The sequence below is a fragment of the Helianthus annuus genome, chromosome 12 (assembly GCF_002127325.2).
Source record: "Helianthus annuus cultivar XRQ/B chromosome 12, HanXRQr2.0-SUNRISE, whole genome shotgun sequence".
Classification (NCBI taxonomy): Eukaryota; Viridiplantae; Streptophyta; class Magnoliopsida; order Asterales; family Asteraceae; genus Helianthus; species Helianthus annuus.
Genome location: NC_035444.2, coordinates 57,901,793 through 57,928,886, shown reverse-complemented (window position 1 = coordinate 57,928,886; position 27,094 = coordinate 57,901,793). Strand labels below are relative to the sequence as shown.

At 37.6% G+C, this 27,094-nt stretch overlaps 3 protein-coding genes across 5 annotated transcripts; 1 reads left to right on the top strand and 2 right to left on the bottom strand.

Moving 5' to 3' along the window:
- Positions 1 to 79: 79 nt before the first annotated feature.
- LOC110895038 (RING-H2 finger protein ATL46) lies at positions 80 to 1,568 on the top strand. Its single transcript, XM_022142298.2, has one exon. The coding sequence runs from the start codon at positions 453 to 455 to the stop codon at positions 1,488 to 1,490; it is 1,038 nt and encodes a 345-aa protein (XP_021997990.1). The 5' UTR covers positions 80 to 452; the 3' UTR covers positions 1,491 to 1,568.
- Positions 1,569 to 8,153: 6,585 nt separating this feature from the next.
- LOC110895037 lies at positions 8,154 to 10,622 on the bottom strand. Its single transcript, XM_022142297.2, has 7 exons — positions 10,331 to 10,622; positions 10,180 to 10,260; positions 9,903 to 10,079; positions 9,621 to 9,791; positions 9,312 to 9,524; positions 9,131 to 9,219; positions 8,154 to 9,032 (listed from the first exon to the last, which is right to left on the bottom strand). The coding sequence occupies exons 1-7, from the start codon at positions 10,413 to 10,415 to the stop codon at positions 8,352 to 8,354; spliced, it is 1,497 nt and encodes a 498-aa protein (XP_021997989.1). The 5' UTR covers positions 10,416 to 10,622; the 3' UTR covers positions 8,154 to 8,351.
- A 12,422-nt stretch (positions 10,623 to 23,044) lies between these two features.
- On the bottom strand, positions 23,045 to 26,811 carry LOC110895035 (probable alpha,alpha-trehalose-phosphate synthase [UDP-forming] 10). Of its 3 annotated transcripts, none has more exons than XM_035980578.1 (4): positions 26,682 to 26,811; positions 26,461 to 26,593; positions 23,915 to 25,914; positions 23,045 to 23,821 (listed from the first exon to the last, which is right to left on the bottom strand). In XM_035980578.1, the coding sequence occupies exons 3-4, from the start codon at positions 25,855 to 25,857 to the stop codon at positions 23,221 to 23,223; spliced, it is 2,544 nt and encodes an 847-aa protein (XP_035836471.1). In that variant the 5' UTR covers positions 25,858 to 25,914; positions 26,461 to 26,593; positions 26,682 to 26,811; the 3' UTR covers positions 23,045 to 23,220. The 3 variants fall into 3 exon arrangements, with proteins under 3 accessions (XP_035836471.1, XP_021997987.1, XP_021997988.1); XM_022142295.2 differs by having other exon boundaries at positions 26,522 to 26,593; XM_022142296.2 differs by lacking the exon at positions 26,682 to 26,811 and having other exon boundaries at positions 26,522 to 26,607.
- Between the last annotated feature and the right edge of the window lie 283 nt (positions 26,812 to 27,094).

Sequence of the window (27,094 nt, the reverse complement as noted above, 5' to 3'; positions counted from 1 at the left end):
ATCTCAGCCAAATCTAATGGTGGAGATTGATTTCAAAGGTAACTTCCACTTAATGGGTTCCATATATATATATAATTGCTTATACAAATCAACACTAGTTAATGACAAAATTGCACATCCTCATGACCCCATTTGCCTCTGTTGGGTCTACTGATAGAAACAAGCCAACTTAATTTCCAAATTCAAACACACCCACAAAACCCCCTTTCAAAATGTTCACTAACACTTCCCCAAGACCACCAAAAGTTTGAACTTTGAAGGTATCTTTATGCATTAGAACACCAAAACTTTTGAAATTTCTGGTAATGTAAGGTGAGTAAGCTAAAGTACTCTTTTTTATATCTATCTTAGTATTATAATTTATGGGTTTCTTGGAATTATCAACTAGTTATGTGTTTTTGATGAAATCTTGAAAAAGTTTGAAGCTTTTTGTAGCATTTCAGTCTGCTAAAATGCGCCTGACTAAACCCATTATTAAACAAGAATCTTTTTCACCTCCTATCCATCCTCCTCCTCCAAGCAATTCCACTTTGTTTGCTAAAAACATTGTGATAATAATAGTAGTAATGTTCTTCATATGTGGTGTGCTCCACTTTCTTGTGAGGTTTATCTTAAACAAGATAAGATTATCCTTAAATCCTCATCATGAATCCAGAAGATTTCAAGAAAGCGGTGATGGTGAAAGTGTTAATGATGCTGCTATCTATCAAAGACAGTTGCAACAACTCTTCAACTTACATGACTCTGGGTTAGATCAGTCTTCCATTGATGCACTACCAGTGTTCAGTTACAATGAACTAAAGGGGGGGTTTAAAGAACACCACCATTGTGCTGTTTGCCTTTGTGAGTTTACTGAACATGATAAGCTGAGGTTACTTCCAGTGTGTAGTCATGCTTTTCATACTCATTGTATAGACACTTGGTTGTTGTCAAACTCAACTTGTCCTTTATGTAGAGGAAACCTTTTTACTCCTGGGTTTTCTGTTATAAATCCAGTCTTTGACTTTGACTTTGACTTTGAGTTTGACCATGTTCATTCAAGAGAAGAAGAAGAAGAAGATGATGATGATGATGATGATGTGGTTTCTGGTAATACCAATGAATGTGAAAGGGTGTATCCAGTTAGACTTGGTAAATTTAGAGCCATTGATGGTGAGAAAGAAGAAGATAAACAAGAGGTGGGGCAGACTAGCAATGGGAATAATAATAATCTTGATGAAAGAAGGTGTTACTCAATGGGATCTTATGAGTATGTGGTGGCAAACTCAGATTTACAAGTGGCATTTTGTGGTGATAAGGGTAGGAATGGAAACATTGATTTGAGAATTCAGAAAGATAAGATGAATGAGGGTACAAATGGTAAGGAGATTAGTAATGGAAGTAAAGGTGAGAGCTTTTCTGTTTCCAAGATTTGGCTTTGGTCCAAGAAAGATCATCATAAATTTCAAGATTCTTCAACAAACACATGGTCATATCCTCTCTCAATGTAACGTGTCATTATACAAGTCAAATTATATCACATTACATGTATTTACTTCTTGATTTTGAATCCCATATGTTTAATCCTAGTTGAGTAAGTGTTATAGGACCGCGTTTAACACACGTTGTCTTACAATTAAGCAAACATAACATAAAATGTTGGAACATAGAACCAAATGGATTAGTACGCTGACTTGTATTGTATGTGGTACTATTTTCAACATGTGAAAACCACTTAACATTCTCTTGAGAATTAATTACAAGGGAAAACATAGGTGGGATCCATGAAAAGATGAGTGACATTCATGATATTAGAAACAAAGAGTTGACATAAGAGTAGCACTCAAGGCTTGTGGGGTAATCATATAAGGATTGAAAGAAATTCTTCAACCACGAGCTTTTATTTTCCATCCAAAAATATTGACTTTGTCCCCTGCTTTCTTCAACACTCAATTACTTGGTTATTAAAAAAAAAAACAGCAATTACAGAGATTGATAACAACTTAACAAGCATCTAATGTATGCATCACTGATGTTAAAACTTAAAAGTATTAGCATCCAACAACATTAGACCTCTTGGAACATGAAACTTGTATAGACATGCCTCTCAATGTCAATTGTTTGTGGACTTCTGATTCGGGTCACTTTTAAAAGTCAACATTATGGATATATGGTCAATGGTTACTAGTCTTATGAAAGAAATGTTTGTGTAGTTTGAATCAATGTTTTAAAATCCGGTAAATACCGCCCGGTTATACCGGTATTACCGTTTCCAAATGTAAATCCGGTACGAAACACCCCGGTAAATAAGTGAAACGACATAAGGTTTGTACCGGCGGTAAAATCCGGTATACCGGTTTGAAACGTAATACCGGTAGCGGCGCAGGGTTATTTTAGTTTGGGTTGTTACTTATTTTTATTATATATGTTATTTATCTTACGTAATTTTTATATATTATGATTATTCGTAACTAAAAGTTCTTATTTAATATTGTATGAAACGAAAATAGTTATCCTCTAGTTGATGAGGATGGCGATAATAGTGAATTTCATCTTTTATGCGATCGTGAACTTGATGTATTCCAAATGGCTTAAACATATCGTACATTTTCATTTAAAAGAGCTTGTTGGAAAATTGAATGATTTTCAATTATCTTTTGTATTATTTTTTTATTATGGATTTACTTTTGGATTATCTTTTAATATGTAATTATGCATTTTTGGATTAACTTTTGAGTTGATGTTGTAATTTATGAATTATAGAGTTAGTTAGTCAACTCGGTTGAACTGCTCGGTACAACCTGGTTCAACCGGTTTAACCAGTTTTTAGCCTAATCCGGTTTGATTTAAAAACCGGTTTTTAAAACATTGGTTTGAATAAAATGTAAGAAATACGTTTAGTGTTAGGACTTTGGACCAAATCCATTATAGGCGTTATACGATGACACCTAATTATGATTATCTTATTATTTGACGCAAAGCGGAAGCAAATAAATTTAAAAAATAATTTTTGAATAACTTTTATAGAGTAACTGAATGATAAAACCAATACAATCGGGTGCTCTTTTACAGGGAGTATTCTAAATTTGGGAGGTTTGCCAAATTTCCGAAATTACAAATTGACTGATAATTATTAAGATTAAGACCATAAATAAATGGGTAAATTAGGCTATGCGGTATGGTAGAGGCTTATCCTTGGAGGATGACCCGACACGTAAGCGGCACCTCATAGTCCTTGGAGGATGCCCCTCTAAGGATGAAACCATGGAAATGGAGGATGTGTCTATCCCACCAACTTTATTTATTTATTTTTTTAACTTCATCTACTTTTTTAACATTTATTAAATAAGATATAAAAATAAATTCATTAATTAATATTAAAAAACCAAACATTACATAAGTTAAAAAAACATAACCTAAAAAAATAAAAATCCTACGAACTACCCCACGTTTTGATGATTCTTTCTTGCATTTTTTTAAAGTGGCTCGCTTTTCTTCGGGATAATTTTCAACATCGGCTGTCATTATGTCCCATTCTTTTAGTTCGTTTTTTTCTTTGTTCAACCGAACATTTTCTTCCACCACGCGTTCCTTCGCCTTTGCCTTTTGGGCCGTGACCTCCGTGGTTGAATTGGATTTGGGCCATAAACGCCTCCATCTTGGAATCGCCCCTCTTTGCGGCTTGTTTTTTTTTTTTTTGTAGCCGCCTCCTTTTTTGATTTGTCCCGGCCCGTGGGACGTTTCTCCTCTCGTACCGCGTACTCTTCTTCGTCAAATTCGGCCTCGTCATTTATATTAATTTGACATCGTGCGTCCGAGCCCCTGGCATTAAAACTACCGGTCTCTCTGAGGTTTTTTGTTGAACGGGTTTCGCATCATCATGTTTTGTAACGATTGCATTTGTTGCATATTCGAAAAGGCGTTTGAAGATTGTTGAAAACCCGCAAAAGTGTTGACAGAAAATTGCGAGAAAGCGTTCGGTTCCATTGACGGATAGTAGCCGGGCACCAAAAAAACGATCGGGTTTGGGTTTGGATCCATTGTAAAAAGTAGAAGAATGTTTATAAAAAAGTAGAATAATTTATAAAAAGTTGAGAGAGAGATGGGGTTGAAGTGGGTAAAAAATGGGGTATTTGGATTGTATTTATAGAAAAGTTTGATGAATTTTTGGTTAATTTTGAATATGGCCGTTACTTTTTGAAAAAGGAAATTAAATTATTTTTTTTCAACGGTAAAAAAGGCCAACGGTCCCTTTTTTTTGTCTTCACATGCCCGTCGACATCGTCTTAGGGGCGACGAAAAGGACGACGCGGGGGGGGGGGGATTGGTGTTTGGGTCAGCGATGGGGCAGGCCGAGCCCCATACCGCCTAGCCTTATGCTCCCCGTAACTCCAATCGTAGCCTAAGTTATGTGTGTTTGAAGTTTGAAATCTTTCTGTCATGTTTCCCTTTATGTTGTCAGCTCTTGGGTTACTCTTTATCATATGTTGTTAACATTTGGATTAGCTAAAGCTTAGCCAAGTGTGTGTGTGTGTGTGTGTGGGGGGGGGGGGGGGGGGGATATTCCACGGTCCTCCCAACCGCCGAGGGGGGGGGGGGGGGTTACTCTTTATCATATGTTGTTAACATTTGGATTAGCTAAAGCCAAGTGAGTGTACATTAAAATCAGAGCTTGAACGAAAACTCAGTGTGAGCCGAATCCTCAACTTCCAGTTTGACAATTTTAACCTCTCAACTATCATTGATCGTTTGACTTGTTTAACAACCGTTTACGATCTTTGTTTAATAAAATATGTAAGTCATATGAATAGCTAATGATTATCACAACAACAACAACAACAAAAGCAAATCCAAACACTGCATACTACGGTGGGCTTTGTTACAACTGATTATTTGATTTTGATTCTCCGAATCATGTGATCACTTTCAAAACGCAATGTCAAACACTCCATAAGCCAAGATCTTTATTGAATTTACACAATGCCGTACGAAGCAGCATTCTGTTAAAACTATGATGCTTTTCTTACAGCAATGCAGCTGCAACAGTTCTTATTATTCTAATACAACATATGCCATGCCTGGCCAATTTAAAATAAGTTCCCATTCATTTTGATTATTTGGGCTTCAATAGTCAGTTTAGGAGTAGCTATAAGAAAAAGAAAAAAAAAACGGACTCTAACTTTCTCATTATTACTTTTTTAAAATTTCATTTTCTTCAAAATATTTTGATGTTAAATATTTTAGTGTAATCGGGATTAACTTGATGACCAAAGGGAATTATAATATAGCTCGAACAAGTTAGGAGGTGCGGGAATGCACGCTTGTTCGAGTTGTTATAATTCCAAGTATTCGGGCAGAGGCCCGAATGAGGGTTCCAAGGGGGCAGCGCCCCAGGGAGCAGGGTCCAAGGGGCGGCAGCCCCTGGCGGGGTCTAAGGGGGAGAGCCCTTGGCTGAGGTCGAACTTTATGCAAAATGCCTTAGGGTGGAGGGTATAATCCTCGGGGACTTGTGCGGTGAGTAGAGTCACCGAATCGGTGACTATACCTTGTGATTGTGGGTGAGTGTTTGAGTTGGAGAGAGAGTAGGAATTCAGTGAGTGTTTACCGAAAATGGTGAGAGAGAGTGATTGAGAAAATGGTGGGTCCCAACCCCTTTTAACCAATCACAATTTTTTTTTTATTTTTTAACCTACTCAAACACCCTAGGGTGATTGACTATACCCTCTGATTGAGTGCAAAATGTGGAGTGGAATGGGAAGTTGACATGGCATAATATTATTGGGTAGGATTTCACTCAAACACCCTAGGGTGATTGACTATACCCTCCACCCTTAGAATTTTTTTTTTTTTTTTCTAAAATTTCGTAAGTTTTTTGAGACAAAAAATAAAGGCAGTTAAGGCAATTTATTTAAAATTTGAATTAAAATTGCCCAGAGGCAGTTATCTGCAAATAATCCGTAAATTCGTAGATACAGTTTTTGATCTTCTTCCTGGTTCATTACGAATTTACCACAAACATACTGTTGTTCTAATTCTCGAAATTAGAGTTGTATCCGATTGAATTATTCGGTAGAACCACAAAAATAATTTAATCTGAGAGTGATTACACGCCTCTCTAATCGTCCAATTTCATAAAATTCCCCAACAGATCTTTATAAAAAAAGGAAGACAAAGACAATAATAATAATAATGCTAATAGTAGCAGTAAGTGATAGTATTTGATTAACAACAAAGAACCGAAGATCACAAGACATTCTTGATCCCACATGTAGGGCTGTTCAAATTGCTCGTCGCTCGCTCGCCGCTCGTTCGGAAATTGCTCGTAAAATGCTCGTTCGATTTAACGCTCGGTTGTAAACGAGCCGCTCTGCTCGGTTCGGTTTGTAAATGAGCCAAGCATGAGCAAAGGTCCGCTCGGCTCGGTTCGGCTCGAATTATTATTTTAATTATATATATATACACATACATCTATAAACATGTATATACACATATATATGCACATATATATACACAAATATAAATTATACATATATATATACCCACATACACCTATATGTATACACACACACTTACACATACATATATATTTAACTATAAATTAAATTTATAGTTTTATATGTACCAATCTATTAGATTTTGGTCAACTATATACAAATTTACAACTATATATATACGTACTAGCACAACCATGCCAATAAAAACTTAAAATCAAAACTAAAAGTTAAACCCTAAACCAATAAACGACAGTCCATTCATCGCCTCAATGTTTCATGTCGTTACCCTAAGTCGATCTTCTCCTACTCTCAACGTAATTGTTCGTGCAATATGATCATCGCCTCGTCAGCCACAACATTGTTATTCATAAGAAAAATATTTTGCCATGAAATGTGAATGTTTTTAAAGACATAAAAACTTGAGACCCAACATTGTCACTATCTCTCTCAGCAAATTTAAATTGGGTGACACGGTTGTCCAAATCGCTCGAACTTCGCTCGACGCTCGCTTGGAATTTTTACTGCTCGAAAAATGCTCGCTTGATTTGATGCTCGGTTTTAAATGAGCCGCTCCACTCGGTTCGGTTTGTAAACGAGCCAAGCACGAGCAAAGGTCCGCTCGGTTCGGCTCGGCTCGTGAACAGCCCTACCCACATGCACATTTTTAATTTAATTAGCATTTAAAAAAATATACCACCCACCTAACTCATGTAGATACACCACCCTAAGATATTATTTATCTGAATTATTGATTGGCCCGCCAAAGTAATTTTTGGCTTTATTCAAGTCATGAAAACCATGATTTTAGGGTATTGTTTAGATATATAATTTCAAATAGTTCACTAAAGCAACTTGTTAGAGCTCTCATCCAAACCACCAAAATCTGTGTGAGGGGTTTTTAAAATATAAGAAGTATAAAAAGTGGTTGTGAGTGGAGGAGAGAGAAAATGTTACTGTTCATCTGTATATTCGGGGGGACACTGTTCACCCCCTATACTTTTTTAATATATATTGAAAGTGGTTGTGAGTGGAGGAGAGAGAAAATGTAATATATATTGAAAATGAGAGAGAAAAAATATTTGTTTTTAGTGGAAATATATTGATATAGGAGTTGTTTTTTAGTGGAATGTATGTATATTTTTAGTGGATTGGATGTGAATGCTCTTATACCTCCTTTAAAATAATCAGATCAGTGTCAACCGGTCAATGACCCGCATGTGTTTATGACATTTAGACTGTGGGGTGGGGCGTGGGTTGGGGCAGCGGTTTGGGCTCAACGCTGGGCAAGCGTTGGGCATGGCGTTGCCCCTTTGGCGTGGGGATTGAGCCTAGTGGGGGGGCCGGGTGACATGGCTGGTTTTGGTTGGTTGGTTCGATCTAGCCGTTGGGGGTAGCCGTTGCCAAACCAAAAAAAAAAAAAATCCACATGGCTGGCCACACCAAGCTAAGCCACGCCACACCACACCCCTAGTTTTTGACTATTACCTTGTGGATCCCACCCTCGCCACGTGTCAAACAATGCCCCCAACCAAGCCCCTCCACACTCCATAGTCTTACACACCTCAAAAAAAAGTGACTAAAAGCTCTTGTAAGTCATGCCTACGTGACAATGACGTGACAGCCACCTTTTTACTTTTTGATGAAACCATTACACATGATCTAGCTTAAACAACATGCCTAAACAAAGAAACAACATATTTTTTCTGCAGGAATTTCATATTCACTTCTCATAATGGCAGCTTCTTACAGATATGACCCCCTCCAATGCTGCACCATATATGATATATAAGTTCTATAACATCTACTACTATACCCTTACAACATTGCAAATTTACTTATCACAATCAAATAATTTCCCAATACCCATGTTTTATCGCATCAATCACCACGAGCAAAACCACGAGAGCGTGACCGAACCCTACCACGATGATCATAAACTGAATTTCCATGATCTAATGGCTTTATGACCATTGACTCAGCTTGTTCTTGAACCGCTCCGAACACAATCTCTTTGGTTTCCTCTCTACTTTGTTCATAGTACGTTTGCGGCATGGAAGAATAATATCTGTTGTGATGCTGCTGCTGCTGCTGTTGCGGTGGTGGTGGTGGTTGTTGATAATTGTGGTCCCACCCGCTGTAAAGATGGCGACTTTGACGAAACTGTTGTATTTTTTCATCGTTGTTTGTCATAAACGGGTATGTTTTTTTAGGAGTCGGGGTTCGGGTCTCTATAGATGGGGGAGCCTCGTCTCCGTCTTGGATCACATAGCTATCCTGAACGGGCCATGAGTTTGACACGTATCTGTGGTCTTGGTGAAACGGCGGTTGGTTTTGGTACGGATAGTTGACTTGTTTCTTTTTGAAGCCCGGGAAGACATTCGACAAGATTTCTGAGAATGATGACGTGGCGTTGGCCATGAGTTTCCCGAGAGATGCAATGAAACCTTCTTCTTGTTTTTCGGGCTCGTTTTCTGATGGAATTAGTGGCGGCCTCAGCGATGGTTTCTGGTATGGTGGCATTGGAGCGATGTTTGGTTTCATTGTTGTTTGAGATTCATCCTTAAAGAAATTAATCATTAGACAGGTCTAATATGAATATATGATCACCGATTTTTAAAGAACGTATGTTTTAACGGAGTCAATAACCTAGAACTTACCACTTGATTGGAAATCATGCTACCAACTCTGCGTTGCAGCAACGCAAGCATGTAACCAAAAAAGCCTGCTGCAACCAAAACCGCAATCCCTGCAACAATGTTTTATAAACTATTAGTTATCTCAAGGAGTCAAACGATTATCATTAAACTATGTGACACATTCAAATGGATATTAATTTACCAATAGGGAAACCGCTTCCATACTGATAAGCACAATCATCAAACGGTAGTTGGATCTCACGGATGGCTTGGTTTCCTCTGTCTATAACAAGAAGAGAACAACTACTTCCAATGTAGACAACATCAAAATCATTCGAAAATCTAGCATCTTCACTTGGCCCATCTACATGTCCCCCACGGCCCGATTTCCCACCTCCCGCAATTGTCGTCACGCCTATACCAAAACAATATACGCTTAAGAAAAATGCCATTGTTCGACACCACTTAGTTTACGAAACAAAGATGTTAAATAACGAGAAAAGTGAATAACCTGTATCACTTATTTTCCTAATGGCCATGTTGTCGGTATCTGCAATGTATATGTTTCCTTTGTCATCAACCGTAAGGCCTTTCGGGTGGTTCATTTTAGCGTCTCTAAGCCTCCCGTCTACATGCCCTGAATACCCGTCTGCCGACCCGGCGACCAATTTCGGTCTACTATCTGAACATATCCACATTGATTAATTACAGTACATCAAACAAAGGAAAAGCGAATCAACAATCAAACCCAATTTTACACATACAAACACACAAGAAGATGATAGTAACTTACAGAGAGACAAAGAGGAAGAGATCTTGTAGAGATTGCTATTAGCAGAATCAAGAACAAGAAGCTCCCCATTAGGCAAAACCTCAAGAGCATGAGGCTCAATCCCAAGTTTACTTCCATCAAAAACTGTATCAACACTGTATCCACTCTCAAATTTCATCAATGGCCGCCCGCTAATCGCTACAACAACAACAACAAAAACCCACCCACAAACGAAAATCAACAACAATTAAAAAAGCAACATAAGAAAGAAAGAAAGAAAGAAAGAGGCATTGATTACATGTTTTGGTAGTGGGTGTGAGGGAGGAAGCCCATTTGATGAAAGCAGAAGCAGCATTTGAGAAAAGCCCATTAACAATTCCTGCAAAAAAGTGAAATTAGAATGCAACAATTGCAGCAGATCTTATGATGAAATGTGGGTAGGTAGTTACTTGGAGGAGGAGGAGCAGCTGAGGATGCATCGAGTAAGAGGAAAAGAGAGAGTGAGAAAACGAAGATGATTTTTACGAGCTGCATTGCAAAGGTGAAAGAAAGAAACCCTAATGAAATTTTTTAGTGAAAGGGGAGGGAGTGTGAAAAATAATTGGAAGAAAGAAGCGGGTGCAAAGGACAAGAGATGAATGATCAGAGGGAAGAGAAGGTAGGGGCCAGTGCTGCTGCTGCTGGTGGAAGACACTACTTCTACTTGTAATATTATTTAATATATATATTTTCTTCGAGACTGGTACGAAACGCTTTAGCGGTATCCGATGGCTTTTCCTAGAGAAGATCGTCGGTTGAAGTGTCGTTTGTAACAAAATGACATGTACAGGCCTTGGGTTTGATCACAATCGGCCTTTCGGCAATGAGTGTCCCCTGGAATTGGTAACGCGCCAGGCCATCACCGTTGTCTGCGATCGCGAGGGTGGGTGGTTTTTGCCTACGGATGTATCCGGGTGGCTGGGCTTTTTGTTTGATGTTAAAAAAACATGAGATTTAGTAGTATTTTAATTAAAAAAACCAAACAATTATGGTTCATTGATTCACTTAAAAACACCATGAAGAGATATGGTACCGAACCTGTTAATCCGGGTTGGGCATGACCTATTGGATCCGGATCCTGTATCCAAATTGTGTTGGAAGTAATGTGGAGCTCTGCTAACGTAGAAAGTCTCGTGAAACGTATGAACATATGGCCACCAATTAAAGAAGAGATGTCATTAGCAAAACGGTTATGCCCTCGCCAATCTTGACGATGTAATAATACATAGTATATAAACTAATGACTTTATGAGAATCATGTCATTCAATCTCTCTTGACTCTTTCTTTTATATACTTATTTTCCCCGATGATAAACAAGTGCTTATTTCCATGCTGAAGGGTGATCACAAGGATTCATGTGACGAGGGTAACCGTGATACTATTTTGTGTGACGGGTCATTGATTCTTCGCACGCCTAATGATATAAACAAAAAAAAGGTATTTTTTTTTTCAATGCAAGTTAAACATGCTTAAATCTATTATATAAAATGTTGTATGTAAAAATTATTTTGACATGATTTTGGTCGGATCGGATCTAAATGAAACATGATGTCTATTTGAAGACATGTAAGACAACTTTAACATATGGATGAATTTAATTTAATGATTGATTTATCTTTGTTTTATAAGAATAATAAAAAGTGGTTTTTCCTACAAAGTATTATGTTGAATTGAATGTTATTTTTTTTTTTTCCTACAAAGGTTCTAAAAAGTTAAAGTTAAATAATTTTGTGGTTGTCATTTCTTTGTTGGTAGCAACTAGCAAATCCTATCTAACATTTAATGCCACTGGTATATCTGTATTTTCATTTTTTTTTTTTTTGAAAGTTTGTTTCAGGTCATATTCCATACCATACAACCCAGGTCATAAATAGGGAGGGCAATTATGTAGAAAAGATAAACCCCATTCTTGTTGAAATGAATTGAATTGAATTTATTTTATTTTATATTTTGTATAGAGTAAATTGTCAAAATGATCCCTGAGATTTGGTCATTTTGTCATTTTTGTCCAAAACTTAAATCTTTTAAATCTGGGTTCTTGTGGTTTCAATTTTGTTGTCATTTTCATCCAAAAGCAAAATCTGGTCAGATTTTTCAGTTAACATCAAACTTTTTTTGTCTTTTTCATCTCTTTTAATGAAAGGCAAAATGGTCAGATTTTTTTAATTTGTTATAATAAAACGTTAAAAGACTATTTTGCCTTTCATTAAAAGAAAGGAAAAAGACAAAAAAAAAAAAAAACTGGATGTTAACTGAAAAATCTGAGCAGATGTTGATTTTGGATTACAATGGTAACAAAATTGAAATTACAAAGACCTAGATTCAAAATGTTTGAGTTTTAGACTAAAGTAACCAAACATTAGGGACCATTTTGATAGTTTACTTGTAAGATTAAATATATTATGTATCAATATTTAATCTATAGCCATCATAATCATTTACATTATAGAGATCAAAATATATTAGAACCTATTAAATAATTAGTTGGTAATTGTTGATGGACCATATTACCCTTATTAACTAATTAGGTTTCCTCCTGGGTGCTTATATAAGGAGAATCATGTGGAGGTTAAGGGGTTACTCAGTTACACAATTACACACACCCCATTAGCCATAACATCATAAGTTCGGCCTCCTCTCCTAGCCGATACCCCTTTTCGGTTTTCTAAGTCCCCATCATCAGTCAGCACCCTAAGGAGGAACCAGATCACGATGACAAGCATGTCGAACTCCATTACTGGATTCTCCAACGCACTGTCTGCCATAACAGGTATGTTTTATTGTTTTCCTTCATGTACAAACAGAACTGAACCAACATGTGGTATCAGAGCATATGTTGATTAGTCAGTTCTGTTTTTCGTATCCATAATTCTGGGATTGAAACTTGGAAAACGGAATTTTTGAAACCGTATGAATCTAACAGCCGGTTTCGAGTCGGTCATGTCCACTCGAGATCATTGTTTTTGGAAAAAGATTAATCATATGTTCATTCGGAATTAACTGGTTTATGTTTTAGCCGAAATCTGTTTAGAAAAATTATTAAAATTCAGGTTTCGGGTTCCAGAATTTTATGTTTTAATTTTTTAGGGTTCATCATGTTCTTGGAAAAATTCGAAGAATTCTGTTATGTTTTGGAATGTTTTAGGATTAATGGGTGTTTTTTTTCCATGTTTGATCTAATTTTATCTTTTAATTTTATTCGAAACTGTTATTAGATAAACAGTTACCATTTTTTCGAAATATGTTGATAAAATTAGATCATCTTAAAACAGGAAATAATATCTCATAATCCCTCAGATTTCGAATTTTCAGTTACGTTATCACAATTAACAGCTGTTGACAGGAAGCTTCGAGATCATCAGATTACGACTCGAGACCATCAGTCTCGACTCGAGACCATAGGGTCTCGACTCGAGACCATAGGGTCTCGACTCGAGACCATAGGGTCTCGACTCGAAATCATCAGGTCATTAAAACCTTCACAACTCGAGACCAACAGATCTCGACTCGAGACCATAAGGTCTTGACTCGAAATCATAAGGGCTTAAAGGTCTCGACTCGATGTATCATTAATCAGAATCAGATAATGTTTTGCAAAACCAAAATAGCTTAACTTGAATGAGCTTCTGATGTATCATTTCTGGCCAAAGCTGACTTGATACATCTACTTATCATTCAAGTATTACGAAAGCTATGTTAAGTGTGCATCATAAGCATGAATGTTTTAATATCTGGCCAAAGCTGATTTAATTATTTCATAGATGGCATACTTAACAAGTGCATAACTAAAGTGATTGTTTCAATTTCTGGCCAAAGTTGATTTGTTACAACCACTTTGCACATATGCTTAAATGATTACACTTCTGGCCAAAGCTGTTTTGTTTTCGTTTAAGTAGAATTTTTTAACTAAGTCTATTATTTTGATGTTAGTAATAGACATTATCACAGCTTCAAAATGTAAAATGGTCATTATTTATGCCTGCCTTAGTTTAACGTGCCCTTAGATCACATTAGGACTTCTTCCTTAGTATCATAATTTTGCTCATCTTATTTCCACTATCAGCGCCCAATCAGGGAATTCCATCTTTGACTGGTGATAACTTTGCTGCATGGAAGGATGCTCTCATGCTTACGCTTGGGCTGTTGGATTTCGATTACGCTCTTAGGGAGAATAAGCCAGCGGACCTTACCACTCAGAGTACTGCTGCTGAGCAGATACTTCATGAAAAGTGGACTAGGTGTAACCGCATGTGTCTCATGTTTATGAAGCAGTCCATAAGCAATGCTATCAGGGGAGCTATTCCTGATTCTGAAGATGCTAAAACCTACTTGGCTTCTGTGGAGGCGCAGTTCAAGGGGACGTCTAAAGCACACGCTAGTACTCTCATTCTCAAGCTGGTGACGACTAAGTATGATGGGAGGAGCGCCATTCGCGAGCACATCATGATGATGAATGACATGGCCAATAAGCTGAAGGGGCTGGAAATGGAACCAGTGATGGTTTCCTTGTTCATTTCATCATTACTTCGCTTCCTTCGTCCTTTGAAGCATTCAAGATCAATTACAACACTCAGAAGGACAAATGGACAATGAGTGAACTGGTCGCTATGTGCGTGCAGGAGGAAGAGCGTATGAGGATGGATCGCCATACTGATGTTGCAAACTTCACTACCTCCAATTCTAAGAAAAGGAAGAACAATTATCAGAGGAAGGATGCTTCAAAAGTCCAAAGGCCTAATCCTAACTCTAATACAAGTGCACCTTCCAGCTCTAAGAACTCCTTAGGCAGTATCCGCTGCAAGTTCTGTAAAAAGACAGGACACATGCAGAAGGAATGCCCTGACTTTAAGGAGTGGCTGGCTAAGAAAGGTAACGATTATTTTATGATACTTGAGTCCTATAATTTAAGTGTTCCTGCTAATTCTTGGTGGTTTAATTCTGGTTTTATGGTTCATGTTACCAATTCTACTCAGGGATTCCTTTCAATCCGGAAGCTGGAAAGAAACCAAAGAACGCTTAAGGTTGGGGATGATCGAGAATTAGAAGTGAAGGCCATTGGAACATTACAATTAGTTATGAAAACTGGTTTATGTATTAAACTTTATGATACCTTATATGTTCCTGAGGTAACTCGGAACCTTGTATCAGGACCAAAGTTAGACATGGACGGTTTTATTGTTTCCCATGGTCATCGCAAACTCTCTATCCTCTATGATTCTGTTCTTTATGGTACTGGTATTCTGGATGGTGGTCTCTATAGATTAGAACTAGAGGATAACTTTTCCAAATCTTTGTTGTCATATAACATTAATGAATCACTCACAAAGATGGAAGAGAAACGAGACTTAGAGACTTCATCCATGTTGTGGCATCAGCGTTTAGGCCACATTTCAAAGGAACGATTAAATCGTCTCGTAAAGGATGAAGTCTTACCTCCTCTCGATTTCTCTGATTTTGGAACATGTGTCAAATGTCTTAAAGGTAAAATGACATTAGCGAATAAGAAAGGTGCCACTAGGAGCTCTAATTTATTAGAACTCATTCACACTGACATTAGTGGTCCCTACCAAATCGCTGGCATAACAGGACATACTTCATTTATCACTTTTATTGACGATTATTCTCGTTACATGTACTTGTATCTTATTAAGGAGAAATCTGAATCTCTTACAACTTTTAAAGATTATAAAGCTGAAGTTGAAAAGCAATTAGATCGTCAGATTAAAGTTGTGAGATCAGATAGAGGCGGTGAATATTATGGAAGACATACTGATGTGGGTCAAGCTACTGGTCCATTTTATGAGTTTTTTAAGGGCCAGGGGATTGTGAACCAATACACCATGCCTGGTACACCTCAGCAGAATGGTGTCGCTGAAAGAAGAAACCGTACCCTTATGAACATGGTGCGCAGTATGTTAGCCAACACTAGTTTACCACTATTCCTCTGGACTGAAGCGTTAAAAGCAGCTGTTCATACACTCAATAGAGTTCCTTCTAAGTCTGTCCCTAAAACTCCTTATGAACTTTGGACAGGAAGGAAACCGAGTCTTAAATATATGAAAGTATGGGGCTGCATTGCTGAAGCAAAACTTTACAATCCTTTCCTAAGGAAACTTGACCCTAAAACAGTTACCTGTTTCTTTATCGGGTATCCTGAGAACTCTAAGGGTTATCGTTTCTATTGTCCTTCCCATGTCACCCGTATTGTTGAAACCAAGCGTGCCGCGTTCCTGGAGGATTTCAAGGTCAGTGGGAGCAGTACCAACCCTTACGAAGAATTGAAAGAAGTACAAGACGCGGGGGGGAGAGACTCGTCGCTTACCATTACTCCGATTACTCCTCTTGTACCCAATGGAACTACTGCACCTGAAGCTACTACACCAACTCCAAATTCACCTCTACAATCAGAACCCATTATACCTCATGACGAAGGCACATCAAACGCTCAAAACCAAGACAACGCTGAACCCGATAATCCACTCAGGAGGTCATCTAGGCAAAGAAGGCCTACTAATTGGGATGATTATGTTACCTACCTGACTGAAATGGATCCCGGAAAGCTCAATGATCCTATCTCTTACAATGAAGCCATTAGCAGTGATCAGTCTTCTGAATGGAATAAAGCGATGATTGATGAGCTTGAATCCATGAAGAAAAATGACGTTTGGGATTTGGTAGAATTACCCAACGGAGTCAAACCCGTAGGATGCAAATGGGTGTTCAAAACAAAACTGGATCCGAATGGGAACGTTGAACGCTACAAAGCGAGATTGGTTGCAAAGGGCTACATTCAGAAAGAGGGAATTGATTATCAAGAGACGTTTTCACCCGTCTCTCGTAAAAATTCATTAAGGATCGTCATGGCCCTAGTAGCTCATTTTGATTTGGAGTTACATCAGATGGACGTTAAAACCGCTTTCCTTAACGGAGATCTGGACGAAGATGTTTACATGAAACAACCTGAAGGCTTTAAACCTGAGGGTCAGGAGCATCTAGTCTGTAAGTTGAAGAAATCCATTTACGGGTTAAAACAAGCATCACGTCAGTGGTATCTCAAGTTTGATGAAGTCATGAAGATGCAAGGTTTTATGAAGAATCAAGTGGATCAATGCACCTACCTCAAGATGAGTGGGAGTAACTTTACTATACTTGTCCTTTACGTAGATGATATTCTATTGGCAAGTAATAGTTTAGACATGTTGCATGAGTCGAAGCGGTTACTTTCGCATAACTTCGACATGAAGGATCTTGGAGATGCTTCTTATGTCATTGGCATCGAAATTCACCGAGATAGAAACAAAGGGATCTTAGGATTGTCCCAGAGGGCTTACATAGATCGTGTCCTTACACGATATAACATGCAACAGTGCAAACCCTCCGTCGCTCCAGTAGTTAAGGGAGATGTTTTCGGTTCATTCCAGTGTCCGACAACAGAGGTTGAGAAGGAGCAAATGAGCCAGATACCTTATGCGTCAGTAGTTGGGAGCTTGATGTATGCTCAAGTTTGTACTCGTCCAGATATCGCTTATATTGCTGGAATGCTAGGTCATTATCAGACTAATCTTGGCCTAGATCACTGGAAAGCAGCTAAAAAGGTACTTCGATATCTGCAAGGGACGAAAGACTATAAACTGACTTATAGAAGAAGTGATCATTTAGAAGTGGTGGGCTATTCTGATTCTGACTTTGCCAAATGCAAAGATGACAAGAAATCCACTTCGGGCTATATCTTTATGTTAGCAGGCGGCCCTATCTCATGGAAGAGTCATAAACAACAGTTGACCACAACTTCCACAATGATGGCAGAGTACATTGCTGTTTACAACGCAACCTGTCATGGAATGTTACTTAGAAACCTGGTCACTGGACTCAAAATTGTTAATTCCATTTCAAGACTATTGAAGCTTTACTGTGATAATTCAGCTGCCGTTAGTTTCTCGAACAGTAACAGTTCGACTGGAGCTGGTTTATATCTCGATACGAAATATCTATTTGTACGTGAACGTGTTGAGGAAAATAATCTTTGTATCGAGTATATTAGTACTAAGAATATGCTTGCGGATCCGATGACTAAAGGTCTCCCTCCTAAGGTTTACGAAGAACATGTTCGGAATATGGGATTTAGCAAAGACCTTATTTGAGCATATTGTACTAGCTTATGTTTATGATTAATGAAATTTCCTCAGTTTGATTTTGTATGTCTGTTAGAATATGTTCAACCGGTATAATGACATATAGACAAATAAAGTTACAAGTCAAACAAAGGGCTTACGCGTATTTTGATCATGATGATTAGGTTTTAAATTAAGGCTATAGTATGATTAATGGGGGTCCTGAGTCGCATAATGATTCAACGGCTGTATTTCTCTGCTATAGTACTTGTTTAAGGCTAAAATGAGTGTTAACTCCTGATCAGGCTTATCTAATACTCATAGTAAATGATTACTCGGCTAAGTGGGAGAATGTAAGATTAAATATATTATGTATCAATATTTAATCTATAGCCATCATAATCATTTACATTATAGAGATCAAAATATATTAGAACCTATTAAATAATTAGTTGGTAATTGTTGATGGACCATATTACCCTTATTAACTAATTAGGTTTCCTCCTGGGTGCTTATATAAGGAGAATCATGTGGAGGTTAAGGGGTTACTCAGTTACACAATTACACACACCCCATTAGCCATAACATCATAAGTTCGGCCTCCTCTCCTAGCCGATACCCCTTTTCGGTTTTCTAAGTCCCCATCATCAGTCAGCACCCTAAGGAGGAACCAGATCACGATGACAAGCATGTCGAACTCCATTACTGGATTCTCCAACGCACTGTCTGCCATAACAGGTATGTTTTATTGTTTTCCTTCATGTACAAACAGAACTGAACCAACATTACTCTTTTGTATATCTTAATTTAGCAACATTTTTCTTATCTTGTATTAGTTAAATAAATTCCGATATTTTGTCTTGTGTATCAAAGCAGCACCGGTAACTGCAAAGAACCAATATACTTTACAAAAGAGGTGTGCATGGGTCGGTTTTGTCCCAAAACCATAACCATAACCGGTCGGTTATGGCGGTTTTGGTTAATCGGTTTTGAAGATTATAGCTGGTCGGTTATGGGTAGTTAACCGTGAATTTAGATTTAGATAAAAATAACTCAATTTTTTTGAACCTGGAATAAATTATTATTACATGTTTTTATACATTAGTATATTAAATAGTATTACAAATACATATAATTTATAATATTAGTACCGAATATTCAAACAAGGTGATATGATATATTCATATACATATATTCAAATAAACATTTAACCAAAACGATATGAAATAACCCCTAAATACTAAAACCGTTCAATCAAAAACATCAAATATTTAAAAAATGGTGAAAAATCCTAAATCCAACTAAGATTTACTACATGTTGGTTTGGTTCGGTTATGGTAGGTATGGAAATATAGATAACCATAACCGACCCGCTACTTTCGGCTTTCAAAAAAACCATTAACAGACACACTGGTTTTTTATTTGGTTCGGTTTTTTCGGTTTGATTTTGTCGGTATTTAGTTATGGGTCAGTTAACTCGATTTTTCGTACACCCCTACTTTACAACCACCATACCAAATATAATATCAATTAAGAATTTTATTGTTTTTATAAAGCATGCTCTTTCTTTTTACGATATTGTGAAGTGATTTTAGAATTTGTATTTCTTAAATCTCACATCTTTGAAACCAACTCAACTATACGTTAGACACTATTATCGACACTTTGTATAACCGATGAGTATACATTTATCAAAAGAAGAGAGTCAACTTCGTGCATTATACATATTACATAGGTATATGATATATCACCTTCTATGGCTGCAAAAAGATCAAGCATGAGTGATAGTGGTCCTTCAATAAAATAAAGTAAAAGTGTTAGATCCACGCAATTTTTTAGATTTTATTAATTCAATTTTTTTAACGCCTTCAAAGATTTTGATTACTACAATTTATAACTCATATTTATACTTTGTTGCAAATGAAAATCATGAAAAATATACACAGGATATACAAATCATAGAAGAGATGATTACATATAAAATAACTAATTTATGACAAAACTAACATTATGTATTTGGAAGGTTTGGTTGAGAAAAAAATGTTGTCACATAGCGATACGTAGGCGCACTTCTTTTTTCACCTTGAAATCCCCAAAAGGTGTGTAGTGGAGGGTAGGGTTGTCCAAATCATTCGCCGCTCGACGCTCACTCAAAAAATGCTTGTACGATTTTCAGCCCGACTGTAAGTGAGCCAATCGGCTCGGTTCAGTTTGTAAACGAGCCAAACATGAGCAAAGGTTCACTTGGCTCGAATTATTTCTTAACTTATTGTGTGTATATATAGGATTAAGCTCAAGGAAAAACCCCTTCGAGTTGTGAGAACTTAGAGAACTCAATCTTTCTGTGCTCCATGTCCGGTGTGCACATAGCAGGGGCGGACCCAAGCCCACTTCAAGGAGGGCGGGCGCACCCCCGGGGAAAAAAAAATTAGTGTTAAATTCCGTCGAAAATCCCGTTCGCACCCCTTGGAATTTTTCGTCCGCACCCCTTGGATTTTTCGACCGCACCCTTGAACGCACCCCTTAGGTAAAAAGTGTTATCAATTTATATTTTAATTTTTTGGTAAACTCTTATTTAAAAAAAAAATACTACCTAAATTATATATCTTTTAATACCTAACTAACTAAACCCAAATACCATACGTTTACCCACTTATAATTCCTAACTAGCTAGCCCACTAAGTCTTAGCCCATTAACCAAACCCAACAATATTTCAAACTATAATAAAATAATTTTCAAACTATAATAAAATAATTAAAGCCCAAAACCTTTAGAAATTCTCTCCCGCTCTCTCCCTCTCTTGCGTCCCTGCACTGCCAACGAACAACATCACCCAGCGACAACAGTCCAGCAGCCGGCGACCACCGTAATCAGCCACCATACCACCGTCGTTTGACACCAAATCTAACCGGAATTCGAACACGGGTAAGTTTCTTTGTATTTTGATGATTTTGGTTGATATTATAGGAGAAAAAAGGTAATAAAATTGTTAAATATGTTTGAAATTTTGTGTGTTTTGACGTTGTTTATGGTTTTTTAGATGATTTTTAGGGTGATTATGTTGTTTATATATTTTTAGGGTGATTACAAGTAACGTTATGATTTCTAGGCTTGAATAGTTGAAAATTAAAATTGAAACATTATGTTATGGAGCGATGAACTTATGTTATATAGAGAAAGAATTGTTTAAAAAATTTAGTTTTAAATGATGTTTTGGATAGATTTCAAAAAATGAAAACCCGTAGGGCGTCGACGTTTTAATTATGTTTGTAACAAAGTTTACATGTTTTTGATTATTATATAAATTTAGTTTGATATTCGTTTGTTTTACATGACCGACCCGACCCGACCCGATACGAACCGATATTTTTACTCATATACCTAGGGGCCTAAAATTTTTAAAAATGTTCCGCACCCCCATGGAAAAATTCCTGGGTCCGCCACTGGCACATAGCGCCATGATAGCACATAGCCTAATATATAGTAATACTATATATGGGATACTGGCTTTTTATAAGAAACGTTTAAGGGATATTTATAAGAAATAAGATAGAAGGGCAAATACGGGTTGTGCCGGTTCATCTTGGATGGGAGGCGAAGTTTTACTGATTATTCCACTGTCGTACCTTCGGGCGGGTGGTGGTTGGGTTTCCGCGCATCTGGGAGAGCCAAGGGGCTAGTGGCAGTGGCGGAGCTTGATCAAAAGTTTCGAGGGGGCGTAAAGTAATAGTACCCAAATTTTTTTTCCTATCGTTATGTTTCGGGTCGGGTTGGCTATTCGATTCAAGTCGGGTCAAATAATAATAGTTCCAAATAAAACAAAGTGTATATTTACCAAACTACCCATCATTTATATACAAAATTTATAAATATTTAGGATATACAATTTAGGAAAAATAATCGGGGGCGATCCTATATAATTTTAAAATTTTCGGACGAAAAATCGGAACTTATACACTTCTAATCGAAACATTGGGGTGGGCGGGTGCACCCTCTGACACCCACAATACTTCGCCCCTGGCTAGTGGCGGTCGAGTAGTCGACCTTGATCACAACACCCAGTGTCACAGTGGTTGGCACGTCGTTTCTTGCCGTTAAAAAAAGATAAAAGGGGCTTTATGGCAATGTGCCTAACGAAAAGGAGACTTGAGTGCTTCTTTTTGGGAAAGAAGGATGACAAAGTTAAAGGGTCAAGATTCAAATTATGGCCATGTCCAAAAGTAATCTAATTCTAGGGTCAACATCCATTTCTTTATATGCTCGTTATTTGTTTCAATATCTTGAACTTAACGCAACAAATGTAGTAATATTTTTAATCACACTAATGATGTTATTATTAGCTAACAGTCACTATTTTTCATTGAATCCTCCCTCTAGTTGTTCGAAGGATAGTGGTTGTTAAATGTACAATGTTTATGTATTGATCACTTGGATCCTAAAAAATATTAATATGAGTACACGATACGCTAAAAAGGCTTTAACGACTTCAAGGCTTCCTATAATATGAGTACATGATACGCTAAAAAGGCTTTAACGACTTCAAGGCTTCCTAATACATAGATAACTAAATCACTTTATGACTGATCAAACTATCTTAGTAATTCAATCGTTTTCCTTTTTGCCATTGTGCACATTGTCGTCTTTTACCATGTGTTACAGATTTTAGGTGGCAACTTGGACTTTTGAAATAAGTCGGATAACAAGTTGAAATGGACATTTGTATTACGAGTCGAGTTAGATTGGGTAGACTACCAACACTTTCTTCATGTCTTTAATTTTTGTGAAGACTTGAAATTGGACTTTTTGAAATAAGTCGGATAACAAGTTAAAATTGACATTTTTATTACGAGCTGAGTTAGGTTAGGTAGACTACAACACTTTCTTCAAGTCTTTAATTTTTGTGAAGACTTGAAATATAACACTTGAGATACGTTTTCTTTTACGCCAATTTCTTTATTTATATATATAAGCCGAATCAACCTAGATATAAGTAAATGAGACAAAATTGTGACACTTGAAACCAGAACAACATCTCTCCTTAAAATTCAAACCAAAAGTATCTAGGATTCTAGATGCCCTATATAAGTAAGCATTTGTAACTAGTATCTTAAAAAAAAAATCATTTTCTTTTTTCTTTTTTTTTCACTCCAACTGAAAACTGTACATGTTGCTAGAAGTATTATTATCTTAAAAAATGGTGTCAAATGTAATCTGAAATCGGGCAGTGTTACCAGGTTTTGGATCCGAAGCATTAGCAAGCCCTCCCAGCAATTTGATAACATCAGCAGTATCATCCAGGTAATATTTGGCTTTACTAGGTTTTTGTCCAACCGTACAAGCAAATATTTCCGGACTTGACGACGTTACAGACGCATTTAAAACCGTCCTCCGTATGCTTTCAAACATGTCTTCGTCTGATCTGTCATCCCCGATGCATGTTACAAAATCCGGGCTTTCTCCTTTTTCCACCATTCTTGATAGTATTCTCTCTGCAACTAATCCTTTCGTCACACCCTGAGGTTTGACTTCAACTATGTGTTGACCACGTTTGACCACAGCCGGTTCGTTAGCCAGCACGTTTTCTAAATGCACCACCAACTCCTTAGCTTGACACGAACCAAAGTCGGGATCGGCATCTTGGTGGTGCCAAACCAACCCACTTTCTTTGACCTCAATGCTCGAACCGTCAGTTGCTTCTGTATACAGTCTCATTACCGGTTCAGCAATCTCCTTCCACTCTAGATCAGTAGCCGGGATGCTCGACTCCCACTCGGAATTCCCACTCCATCTACAAAACCAAGATTAAAATTATTCGACAAAATTACATAGACAGTATGATGTTATATATATATATATATACACACACACACACACACAATACCTTGTGAAATACCCATGTTCAGCGGCTAGACCCAGCCACTCACAAGGAGCAAGCCACTCGCTTAACGAGCTTCTACCTCGTCCACTCACTATGAAAACCGTGTTTTTAGGATCATTGCAAAGTGTACTCAGAATGCTAATTAGTTCTTCACTAGGAGCCTTTACAATAGACGATTGTGGGACAAGTGTACCATCGTAATCAAGAAATATAGCCCGTCTGTTTGACTTCTTATACGCCGAAACGATATAATTAGGAGAAAGTTTTCTGAAACTCGGAGAAAGAGAAACGACTCGAAAACCAAGCCCGAAACCGATACCCCAACAACGTTTATTATAATGGTCTTTCGATGCTCTTTCTAAATCTTGCATGAAGATACGGGCCCAATAAGCGACATCGTGAGAGCTTACGTATTTATAGTGTTTTTCGTGTCTTAATTTCTTCTCTGAATCTTTCATTGTTATAGCGGAATTTATAGCTCCAGCTACAGATTCTATGTCCCACGGGTTGACCCGAATAGCACCGCTTAACGACGGTGAACACCCGACAAACTCGGAGACAACCAACATGCTTGACTTTTCCAAATGAGGCGAGTGTTGTCTGCAAACGATGTACTTATACGGTACTAAATTCATTCCGTCCCTAACAGCATTGACTATGCAACAATCAGCCATTGAATAATAAGCTGACTTTTCGTAACGCGCGACAGGACGGTCGATTAGAACCACGGGCTTGTAATCCGATGAACCATATGTCTCGTTGATTCTATTTACAATTAAATACGTTTCTCGTTTTGCTTCATCTACGTCTTTTCCTGTACTTCTTGCAGGATTTACAATTTGGATCAAAACAACGTTACCTTGTAGCACGGGGTTCATCTGTAACAGATACTCAAACGCGAGTAACTTAAGACTGATGCCTTTAAAGATATCCATGTCATCAACCCCTACTATCAGCTTTTTCCCCTTGAACCGTTGACCTATCTTGTTGACTTTACTTGATGTGATTGGAAGATTTAAGACGGATTCAAGCCGGCCCATGTGAATGCCCACAGGTAAAATTTTGATATACACTGTTCGACCAAAGTAATCGAGTCCGATATGTCCTCGTTTGGATTCATAATCCAGGCCCATCATTCTACTGCAGCACGACAGAAAGTGTCGTGCATAGTCAAACGTATGGAACCCGATTAGATCACAATTAAGAAGTCCTTTAAGAATTTCATCTCGTACAGGAAGAGTTCGATATATTTCCGATGAGGGAAATGGACTATGAAGAAAAAAACCGAGTTTGACCCGATTGTAACGTTTTCTTAAAAAGGTAGGTAAGATCATAAGATGGTAATCATGAACCCATATATAATCCTCATCCGGGTCCGCAACTTCCATAACTTTATCCGCAAATATTTTATTTGCGGATACATACGCCTGCCAGAGAAGGCGGTCAAACCGGTCAGCATGATCAGGGGAAATAGGAAGCATGTAATGAAAAAGCGGCCATAACTGTTGTTTACAAAAACCGGCGTAGAACTTTTTGTGAAGGTCATGAGGAAGAAAAGTGGGAACACAATTAAATTCTTCTAAAAGCTTCTGAGCGACTTCTTCCTGTTCGCTCGCATCTACTTCAACCTTGAGTGAACCGACATAGACAACGTCGGTTTCAGGAGAAAACCCGTCTTTTAGTTGCCAATAGAGCGAGTCTTCATCGAAACGGAAAGTCAACTTAAGGGTATCGGGATCACGCTGAATATGTAACGGTAACATATTTGTCACGATGATTTTTCTCTCGCGACAAGCAGATGAGACAGTATCTGAATCACCATCATCACAACCGTTGATAACTCCAGGTAGGGTCATGACCCGTGGAAGATTTCTTGGAGTTTGCGGGATATCCAGTAGTTTATCAGGAAAAAAATCCAAAATATTTGCACAAGATTTTGATGCCATTATCAGTTGAAAGAAAAGGATGCCCACAACACAAAAGGTATATCTTGTTCAAAGATCCTGAATAACATATTACAAAAGGGTAAAGGTGTGAGAAAAGATCAATTTGTAGTATGGCTAACTAACATTCAGATATTAATATTTCAATCATCCAAAGTAGGATATAACAAAATGCCAAAAATATAACTATATTTTTTTAATACAACTTAATGAACCAAAGACTGCATTTTCCATATCGTAAGACCCCCTGTAGTGGGGCGTGATATTTGGTTTTTTTTTCTCCCATAACGCCCCGAACACCACGACGGGCGGCGTTATGGAGGCTCTTTTGGTGGGTGGCGCTATGTGTGTTTGGTTTTCAAACTTTGACCAATCAAAAATAGTTAAGGGTTTTTATAATTAATTAAAAAAAGTGAAAATTAATAATTAGGTAATGATGGGTAGGGCTTTAGGACTACGGCTTAAGTGACATAAGGCCCCATAAAGCCCCTGTGTTACGTGGCACGACACGTGTCGCATACCGCCCACAAAGGGGCTTTATGACTACGGATGGCCTAAGCAACGAGAAATCACATGAAGCAAATGCAAGGAGAAACAGTTATTAACTCAAATAGGGGTGATTTAGCCCGAACAATAATACGGTTACTTTTGTAATTGTTTAGCTTGCCTGTGCTGTGATGATAACTGAAAATGCAACACGGATCTTCTTCTTACACTCTTATTAACGATCAACGATTTACTGCAAAAGAAGTCAATAGCTGGATATGTAAGTAAGTAAACAGAGCACGTATTATAATTAAAAACTTAGTGAAAAAAAAACGAAAAACCTTAACGAATTAGCGTGAAATCAATGGTAAGGGAAAAAGGACGATTTGGAAGTAGTAATCAATGGTGAGGGAGGGAGGAGATAGAGATAGAAAGTTGGGGTTTGTTTGTTGTTTGTTTTAGAGAGAGAAACAGGATAAAGTTGCCAGACCACTACTTATACTTAACCCTAGTTAGTTACTTTTCCACTTCTTAACCATGGTTGTTTCAACAGTGCTCTATCTTATTTACTCAAACTTTGTTACAAAGGGGCTATTTGTTTTCTGGGAGAGAGAAGGGCTTCTAGCCTTTTATGTCTACATTGCGTAGATTACGTGCAAACATTTAGGTTTGAGGACTGTTTGTTTTTTTGAAAACTTTTCATTTAAAAATCTCTGCGCATCCTCTTTTTACTGCAGATGTGGGCAAGGCTCTT

Bases quoted from the DNA above. Each gene is read 5' to 3' on its own strand.
- LOC110895035 (XM_035980578.1), bottom strand. From the start codon at position 25,857: ATGGCATCAAAATCTTGTGCAAATATTTTGGATTTTTTTCCTGATAAA. The intron at 23,822-23,914 runs GTATTGTGTGTG...TTGGTTTTGTAG, and splicing joins GAACATGGGTATTTCACAAG to ATGGAGTGGGAATTCCGAGT.
- LOC110895037 (XM_022142297.2), bottom strand. From the start codon at position 10,415: ATGCAGCTCGTAAAAATCATCTTCGTTTTCTCACTCTCTCTTTTCCTC. The intron at 10,261-10,330 runs GTAACTACCTAC...ACTTTTTTGCAG, and splicing joins AGCTGCTCCTCCTCCTCCAA to GAATTGTTAATGGGCTTTTC. The intron at 10,080-10,179 runs GTAATCAATGCC...TTGTTGTTGTAG, and splicing joins CACACCCACTACCAAAACAT to CGATTAGCGGGCGGCCATTG.
- LOC110895038 (XM_022142298.2), top strand. From the start codon at position 453: ATGCGCCTGACTAAACCCATTATTAAACAAGAATCTTTTTCACCTCCT.